This window comes from Salvelinus namaycush, unplaced genomic scaffold, assembly GCF_016432855.1.
Source record: "Salvelinus namaycush isolate Seneca unplaced genomic scaffold, SaNama_1.0 Scaffold2403, whole genome shotgun sequence".
In the NCBI taxonomy this organism is placed as follows: domain Eukaryota; kingdom Metazoa; phylum Chordata; class Actinopteri; order Salmoniformes; family Salmonidae; genus Salvelinus; species Salvelinus namaycush.
Window position 1 is genome coordinate 23,010 of NW_024059235.1, and position 9,125 is coordinate 32,134.

Here is a 9,125-nt window from a genome sequence, read left to right on the forward strand (position 1 = left end):
CACCGGCAGTGATACGGTCACCGGACATAATACGGTCATCTGTGTCACCGGACGTGATACGGTCACCTGCGTCACCTGCAGTGATATACGGTCATCTTTGTCACCTGAACTGATACTGTTACATACAACATAGACACTTGTATAATCTTGTCCCCTCCATTAATGTGTGTGTGGGGGGTTTGGTTGTGCAGGATGCCATGGACAGTACAGAGTCTGGGGTGGCAGGGGAGGGTCACGGTGTCTTGGATTCTATATACCTGAGGACTGGAGCTGGACACTGGAGACCCCAGGACATGACCTCTCACCTCCAGACCACACAGAGCAGCTTCCACCTCTCTCAGGTACATTTACACACCAATACATTTAGGACATGCTGCCCCTTGGGGTTAAACATTTTGAAAAATCCCAACATCTCCTAGTTGAATTAAGGTAAAGGTAAAAAAAAATATACAGTGTTAGTGAGTTCTGCCCTTCTATACCAGGTGCTACCTTCGCTTAGTGATGATGAGGAGGAGGGGAGGGGGAGGCCTGCTGCCCTGGGGCCAAGAGGAGGTCCATGTGGGGACTCCTCTGCACCTCCTGGTCCTCCTGGTCTGTCAGACATGAGTCAGGGTGAGAAGGATCCTCTCTCCACCTCTCTGGAGGCTAAGTACCTCTCTCAGAGCTTCCACCAGGAGGACTCCTCTGACAGCGACTGGAACCACTGTCCTGATAACCTGGACTTCCAACCGGGTAAGTCCCAAACAGCTCCCCGTGTAGTGGTCCGGTACAAACGGCTCCCCGCGTAGCGGTCCGGTACAAACGGCTCCCCGTGTAGCGGTCCGGTACAAACGGCTCCCCGTGTAGCGGTCCGGTACAAACGGCTCCCCGTGTAGCGGTCCGGTACAAACGGCTCCCCGTGTAGCGGTCCGGTACAAACGGCTCCCCGTGTAGCGGTCCGGTACAAACGGCTCCCCGTGTAGCGGTCCGGTACAAACGGCTCCCCGTGTAGCGGTCCGGTACAAACGGCTCCCCGTGTAGCGGTCCGGTACAAACGGCTCCCCGCGTAGCGGTCCGGTACAAACGGCTCCCCGCGTAGCGGTCCGGTCCAAACGGCTCCCCGCGTAGTGGTCCGGTCCAAACGGCTCCCCGCGTAGTGGTCCGGTCCAAACGGCTCCCCGCGTAGTGGTCCGGTCCAAACGGCTCCCCGCGTAGTGGTCCGGTCCAAACGGCTCCCCGCGTAGTGGTCCGGTCCAAACGGCTCCCCGCGTAGTGGTCCGGTCCAAACGGCTCCCCGCGTAGTGGTCCGGTCCAAACGGCTCCCCGCGTAGTGGTCCGGTCCAAACGGCTCCCGTGTAGCGGTCCGGTCCAAACGGCTCCCCGTGTAGCGGTCCGGTACAAACGGCTCCCCGTGTAGCGGTCCGGTACAAACGGCTCCCCGTGTAGCGGTCCGGGTACAAACGGCTCCCCGTGTAGGAGGGGGGCGGCGGGTGGCCTGGTGGTTAGAGCGTTGGGCCAATAACCGAAAGGTTGCTGGAAGGTAAAAATCTGTTTCTCTGCCCCTGACAAGCAGTAAACCCACTGTTCCCCTGAACAAGGCAGTTAACCCACTGTTCCCCTGAACAAGCAGTTAACCCACTGTTCCCTGAACAAGGCAGTTAACCCACTGTTCCCTGAACAAGGCAGTTAACCCACTGTTCCCCTGAACAAGGCAGTTAACCCACTGTTCCCCTGAACAAGGCAGTTAACCCACTGTTCCCCTGAACAAGGCAGTTAACCCACTGTTCCCCTGAACAAGGCAGTTAACCCACTGTTCCCCTGAACAAGGCAGTTAACCCACTGTTCCCCTGAACAAGGCAGTTAACCCACTGTTCCCCTGAACAAGGCAGTTAACCCACTGTTCCCCTGAACAAGGCAGTTAACCCACTGTTCCCCTGAACAAGACAGTTAACCCCACTGTTCCCCTGAACAAGGCAGTTAACCCACTGTTCCCCTGAACAAGGCAGTTAACCCACTGTTCCCCTGAACAAGGCAGTTAACCCACTGTTCCCCTGAACAAGGCAGTTAACCCACTGTTCCCCTGAACAAGGCAGTTAACCCACTGTTCCCCTGAACAAGGCAGTTAACCCACTGTTCCCCTGAACAAGGCAGTTAACCCCACTGTTCCCCTGAACAAGGCAGTTAACCCCACTGTTCCCCTGAACAAGGCAGTTAACCCACTGTTCCCCTGAACAAGGCAGTTAACCCACTGTTCCCCTGAACAAGGCAGTTAACCCACTGTTCCCCTGGACAAGGCAGTTAACCCACTGTTCCCCTGGACAAGGCAGTTAACCCACTGTTCCCCTGAACAAGGCAGTTAACCCACTGTTCCCCTGAACAAGGCAGTTAACCCACTGTTCCCCTGAACAAGGCAGTTAACCCACTGTTCCCCTGAACAAGGCAGTAAACCCACTGTTCCCCTGAACAAGGCAGTTAACCCACTGTTCCCCTGAACAAGGCAGTTAACCCACTGTTCCCCTGAACAAGGCAGTTAACCCACTGTTCCCCTGAACAAGGCAGTTAACCCACTGTTCCCCTGAACAAGGCAGTTAACCCACTGTTCCCCTGAACAAGGCAGTTAACCCCACTGTTCCCCTGAACAAGGCAGTTAACCCACTGTTCCCCTGGACAAGGCAGTTAACCCACTGTTCCCCTGGACAAGGCAGTTAACCCACTGTTCCCCTGAACAAGGCAGTTAACCCACTGTTCCCCTGAACAAGGCAGTTAACCCACTGTTCCCCTGAACAAGGCAGTTAACCCACTGTTCCCTGGTAGGCCGTCATTGTAAGTAAGAATTTGTTCTTAACTGACTTGCCTTGTTAAATAAAATAAAAATAGGCTGTCATTTTTTTCATTCAGATAATGATCAGGTGTCGGGTATTGCGCAATAGTCTATCCTGCACAATTGCCCTCGGTATCCTCAGTGTCCAATCAGAGGCGGCGAAAACACAAGTTCATAGCCTCAATGCTTTCTCTGTTAAATCTAATGAGACCCTGCTGGAAATCAATCAGACCACAGATGATAAACGTCAGTTCCCTAGGGGGGATCGGTCAGTTCCCTAGGGGGGATCGGTCAGTTCCCTAGGGGGGATCGGTCAGTTCCCTAGGGCGGATCGGACAGTTCCCTGGGAGGACCCGTGCACAACGGTCTTCACCAGCGTAACAAATGAGACAACAAATATTCTTGACATTCCTCTCGGAACACCTTTATTCTGACCCTTGGGCTGTTGTTGCATCACATGACCTATCACAACAGCTGTTAGTCACTCCACTGTCATTCAGGAAGTTCCTTCCTGGATCAGATGATGATGATGTGTAAATAACCAGGGGTCATGTTTCATATTTAAGTCATTTAGCAGACGCTCTTATCCAGAGCGACTCATATCTAAGCAACTAGATCCAGGATCCTTACAGGGGTCATGTTTAATATCTAATCAACTAGATCCAGGATCCTTACAGGGGTCATGTTTAATATCTAGTCAACTAGATCCAGGATCCTTACAGGGGTCATGTTTCATATCGGATGTACCAACTAGATCCAGGATCCTTACAGGGGTCATGTTTCATATCGGATGTACCAACTAGATCCAGGATCCTTACAGGGTTCATGTTTAATATCTAAGCAACTAGATCCAGGATCCTTACAGGGGTCATGTTTCATATCGGATGTACCAACTAGATCCAGGATCCTTACAGGGTTCATGTTTAATATCTAAGCAACTAGATCCAGGATCCTTACAGGGGTCATGTTTCATATCGGATGTACCAACTAGATCCAGGATCCTTACAGGGTTCATGTTTAATATCTAAGCAACTAGATCCAGGATCCTTACAGGGTTCATGTTTATCTAATCAACTAGATCCAGGATCCTTACAGGGGTCATGTTTAATATCGGATGTACCAACTAGATCCAGGATCCTTACAGGGGTCATGTTTAATATCGGATGTACCAACTAGATCCAGGATCCTTACAGGGTTCATGTTTAATATCTAATCAACTATATCCAGGATCCTTACAGGGGTCATGTTTAATATCTAGTCAACTAGATCCAGGATCCTTACAGGGGTCATGTTTAATATCTAGTCAACTAGATCCAGGATCCTTACAGGGGTCATGTTTAATATCTAGTCAACTAGATCCAGGATCCTTACAGGGGTCATGTTTCATATCTAGTCAACTAGATCCAGGATCCTTACAGGGGTCATGTTTCATATCTAGTCAACTAGATCCAGGATCCTTACAGGGGTCATGTTTCATATCTAGTCAACTAGATCCAGGATCCTTACAGGGGTCATGTTTTAATATCTAGTCAACTAGATCCAGGATCCTTACAGGGGTCATGTTTTAATATCTAGTCAACTAGATCCAGGATCCTTACAGGGGTCATGTTTTAATATCTAGTCAACTAGATCCAGGATCCTTACAGGGGTCATGTTTCATATCTAGTCAACTAGATCCAGGATCCTTACAGGGGTCATGTTTTAATATCGGATGTACCAACTAGATCCAGGATCCTTACAGGGGTCATGTTTAATATCGGATGTACCAACTAGATCCAGGATCCTTACAGGGGTCATGTTTAATATCTAGTCAACTAGATCCAGGATCCTTACAGGGTTCATGTTTAATATCTAATCAACTAGATCCAGGATCCTTACAGGGGTCATGTTTAATATCTAAGCAACTAGATCCAGGATCCTTACAGGGTTCATGTTTAATATCTAAGCAACTAGATCCAGGATCCTTACAGGGTTCATGTTTATCTAATCAACTAGATCCAGGATCCTTACAGGGGTCATGTTTAATATCGGATGTACCAACTAGATCCAGGATCCTTACAGGGTTCATGTTTAATATCTAATCAACTAGATCCAGGATCCTTACAGGGGTCATGTTTAATATCTAGTCAACTAGATCCAGGATCCTTACAGGGTTCATGTTTAATATCTAGTCAACTAGATCCAGGATCCTTACAGGGTTCATGTTTAATATCTAGTCAACTAGATCCAGGATCCTTACAGGGGTCATGTTTAATATCTAATCAACTAGATCCAGGATCCTTACAGGGTTCATGTTTAATATCTAATCAACTAGATCCAGGATCCTTACAGGGTTCATGTTTAATATCTAGTCAACTAGATCCAGGATCCTTACAGGGGTCATGTTTCATATCTAATCAACTAGATCCAGGATCCTTACAGGGTTCATGTTTAATATCTAAGCAACTAGATCCAGGATCCTTACAGGGTTCATGTTTATCTAATCAACTAGATCCAGGATCCTTACAGGGGTCATGTTTAATATCGGATGTACCAACTAGATCCAGGATCCTTACAGGGGTCATGTTTAATATCGGATGTACCAACTAGATCCAGGATCCTTACAGGGTTCATGTTTAATATCTAATCAACTAGATCCAGGATCCTTACAGGGGTCATGTTTCATATCTAATCAACTAGATCCAGGATCCTTACAGGGTTCATGTTTAATATCTAATCAACTATATCCAGGATCCTTACAGGGGTCATGTTTAATATCTAGTCAACTAGATCCAGGATCCTTACAGGGGTCATGTTTAATATCTAGTCAACTAGATCCAGGATCCTTACAGGGGTCATGTTTCATATCTAGTCAACTAGATCCAGGATCCTTACAGGGGTCATGTTTAATATCTAGTCAACTAGATCCAGGATCCTTACAGGGGTCATGTTTCATATCTAGTCAACTAGATCCAGGATCCTTACAGGGGTCATGTTTTAATATCTAGTCAACTAGATCCAGGATCCTTACAGGGGTCATGTTTAATATCTAGTCAACTAGATCCAGGATCCTTACAGGGGTCATGTTTCATATCTAGTCAACTAGATCCAGGATCCTTACAGGGTTCATGTTTAATATCTAATCAACTATATCCAGGATCCTTACAGGGGTCATGTTTAATATCTAGTCAACTAGATCCAGGATCCTTACAGGGGTCATGTTTAATATCTAGTCAACTAGATCCAGGATCCTTACAGGGGTCATGTTTCATATCTAGTCAACTAGATCCAGGATCCTTACAGGGGTCATGTTTAATATCTAGTCAACTAGATCCAGGATCCTTACAGGGGTCATGTTTCATATCTAGTCAACTAGATCCAGGATCCTTACAGGGGTCATGTTTTAATATCTAGTCAACTAGATCCAGGATCCTTACAGGGGTCATGTTTAATATCTAGTCAACTAGATCCAGGATCCTTACAGGGGTCATGTTTCATATCTAGTCAACTAGATCCAGGATCCTTACAGGGGTCATGTTTAATATCTAGTCAACTAGATCCAGGATCCTTACAGGGGTCATGTTTAATATCTAGTCAACTAGATCCAGGATCCTTACAGGGTTCATGTTTAATATCGGATGTAACAACTAGATCCAGGATCCTTACAGGGGTCATGTTTAATATCGGATGTACCAACTAGATCCAGGATCCTTACAGGGTTCATGTTTGATATCTAATCAACTAGATCCAGGATCCTTACAGGGTTCATGTTTATCTAATTTAACTGACTAATGCTTAATATATGATGTAACAACTTACACTGCTATAAATTCATGGACAGAAAAGTGTGATGACATGAAAACAATTGTCTGATTTTTATTGTTAATGACTTAACAGCTGTACCAAGTTGTCCAGCTGTAGTAAACCCTCACTGGTACCCTGGTTTATAGAACAAGGGTCTCCATCAGGTTTGTGTTTCATTGTCCTCCCTGTGTGTCTGTGATCCAGCCTCTCACAGTGTGGTCTACCAGAACGAGGAGGGGAAGTGGGTGACTGATCTGGCTTACTACTCGTCCTTTGAGAAGGAGGTGGATGGAAACCAGCTGCCGGAGGTAGCAGACCAGTTCCAGGCTGAGGACTTCGTTCCAGGCAGTAAGTAGAGGAGTTATTGGCAAACTGTTCTTTTTAGCTGAACATGGAAATAGGGATTTGTGTATTGTTCCTTTGGTCATGATAACTAGGTGTTGGGTGTTCCACACCGTAATGTCGGTACGAAAGATTTGGGACAGAATGTTGCTGTCCCAAATGATCACCGTGCCTCGTCAGAATATCATGCTGCTATCCCAAATGATCACCGTGCCTCGTCAGAATATAATGTTGCTGTCCCAAATGATCACTGTGCCTCGTCAGAATATCATGTTGCTGTCCCGAATGATCACCGTGCCTCGTCAGAATGTTGCTGTCCCAAATGATCACCGTGCCTCGTCAGAATATCATGTTGCTGTCCCAAATGATCACTGTGCCTCGTCAGAATATCATGTTGCTGTCCCGAATGATCACCGTGCCTCGTCAGAATATCATGCTGCTGTCCCAAATGATCACCGTGCCTCGTCAGAATATCATGTTGCTGTCCCAAATGATCACCGTGCCTCGTCAGAATATCATGTTCCTGTCCCAAATGATCACCGTGCCTCGTCAGAATGTTGCTGTCCCAAATGATCACCGTGCCTCGTCAGAATATCATGTTGCTGTCCCAAATGATCACCGTGCCTCGTCAGAATATCATGTTCCTGTCCCAAATGATCACCGTGCCTCGTCAGAATGTTGCTGTCCCAAATGATCACCGTGCCTCGTCAGAATATCATGTTGCTGTCCCAAATGATCACCGTGCCTCGTCAGAATATCATGTTCCTGTCCCAAATGATCACCGTGCCTCGTCAGAATATCATGTTGCTGTCCCAAATGATCACCGTGCCTCGTCAGGATATCATGTTGCTGTCCCAAATGATCACCGTGCCTCGTCAGAATATCATGTTGCTGTCCCAAATGATCACCGTGCCTCGTCAGAATGTTGCTGTCCCAAATGATCACCGTGCCTCGTCAGAATGTTGCTGTCCCAAATGATCACCGTGCCTCGTCAGAATATCATCCTGCTGTCCCGAATGATCACCGTGCCTCGTCAGAATATTGCTGTCCCAAATGATCACCGTGCCTCGTCAGAATATCATGCTGCTTAGTTAGTATCAGGGTTAGTATCAGCCTAGCGTTTAGTTTGGTACAGCCGGGGGGTTAGTATCAGCCTAGCGTTTAGTTTGGTACAGCCGGGGGGGTTAGTATCAGCCTAGCGTTTAGTTTGGTACAGCCGGGGGGTTAGTATCAGCCTAGCGTTTAGTTTGGTACAGCCGGGGGGGTTAGTATCAGCCTAGTGTTTAGTTTGGTACAGCCGGGGGGGTTAGTATCAGCCTAGCGTTTGGTACAGCCGGGGGGGTTAGTATCAGCCTAGCGTTTGGTTTGGTACAGCCGGGGGGGTTAGTATCAGCCTAGCGTTTGGTACAGCCGGGGGGGTTAGTATCAGCCTAGCGTTTAGTTGGGGGTTAGTATCAGCCTTGTGTTCCAGGTAACACCATAGACAGATAAGCAGTTGTCCTGTTTTATTGTGTTCCAGGTAACGCCATAGATAAGATCATAGAGGACCAGAAGGAGTTTGAGAAGGAGAACCAGTTCATGCAGGAGGAGGTGATGGAGCCTGCCTCCACCAGCCCAGGTCTCCTATCTGACACGTCCTGGAGACTCCCAGCCAGCAGCCACATCCTGATGAGGGCCAGCCAGGTGTCCCAGGAGCTGGACAGAGGGAACCAGAGCTACCTCCGTCTGTCTCTGGGGACCTTCTTCCAGCAGCGCTCTGAGGCCCTGGGCTGTCTAGGGGACGACCGGGAGGACGATACAGGCAAACGGGTATGGGACTTGTTCAATGTCCTATCGACGCCGCTCTGCAGCCACTGCTCTACTCTTTCAATATTCACGTAGTCTCTGAGGGTTGGTGTCCTTTTAGTTGAGGAATACGAGGCTTTGGTCCGGGAAACCTGCCCGCGGTGCGTAGGGACAGTAGGGTTGGTGTCCTTTTAGTTGAGGAATACGAGGCTTCGGTCCGGGAAACCTGCCCGCGGTGTGTAGGGACAGTAGGATTGGTGTCCTTTTAGTTGAGGAATACGAGGCTTCGGTCCGGGAAACCTGCCCGCGGTGCGTAGGGACAGTAGGGTTGGTGTCTGTTTAGTTGAGGAATACGAGGCTTCGGTCTGGGAAACCTGCCCGCGGTGCGTAGGGGCAGTAGGGTTGGTGTCCTTTT

At 48.1% G+C, this 9,125-nt stretch overlaps 1 protein-coding gene across 1 annotated transcript; it reads left to right on the forward strand.

The window, feature by feature from the left end:
• The first annotated feature begins 197 nt into the window (after positions 1-197).
• Positions 198-8,879, forward strand: LOC120038855. Its single transcript, XM_038984442.1, has 5 exons — positions 198-341; positions 483-732; positions 6,788-6,931; positions 8,445-8,734; positions 8,832-8,879. Exons 1-5 carry the CDS (start codon positions 198-200, stop codon positions 8,877-8,879), a joined length of 876 nt encoding a protein of 291 aa, XP_038840370.1.
• Positions 8,880-9,125: the final 246 nt, after the last annotated feature.

Excerpts from the sequence above, each read along its gene's own strand:
- LOC120038855 (XM_038984442.1), top strand. The coding sequence starts at position 198 with ATGGACAGTACAGAGTCTGGGGTGGCAGGGGAGGGTCACGGTGTCTTG. Across the intron at positions 733-6,787 it reads TAACCTGGACTTCCAACCGG|CCTCTCACAGTGTGGTCTAC; the intron begins GTAAGTCCCAAA and ends TCTGTGATCCAG. Across the intron at positions 8,735-8,831 it reads AGGACGATACAGGCAAACGG|TTGAGGAATACGAGGCTTTG; the intron begins GTATGGGACTTG and ends GTGTCCTTTTAG.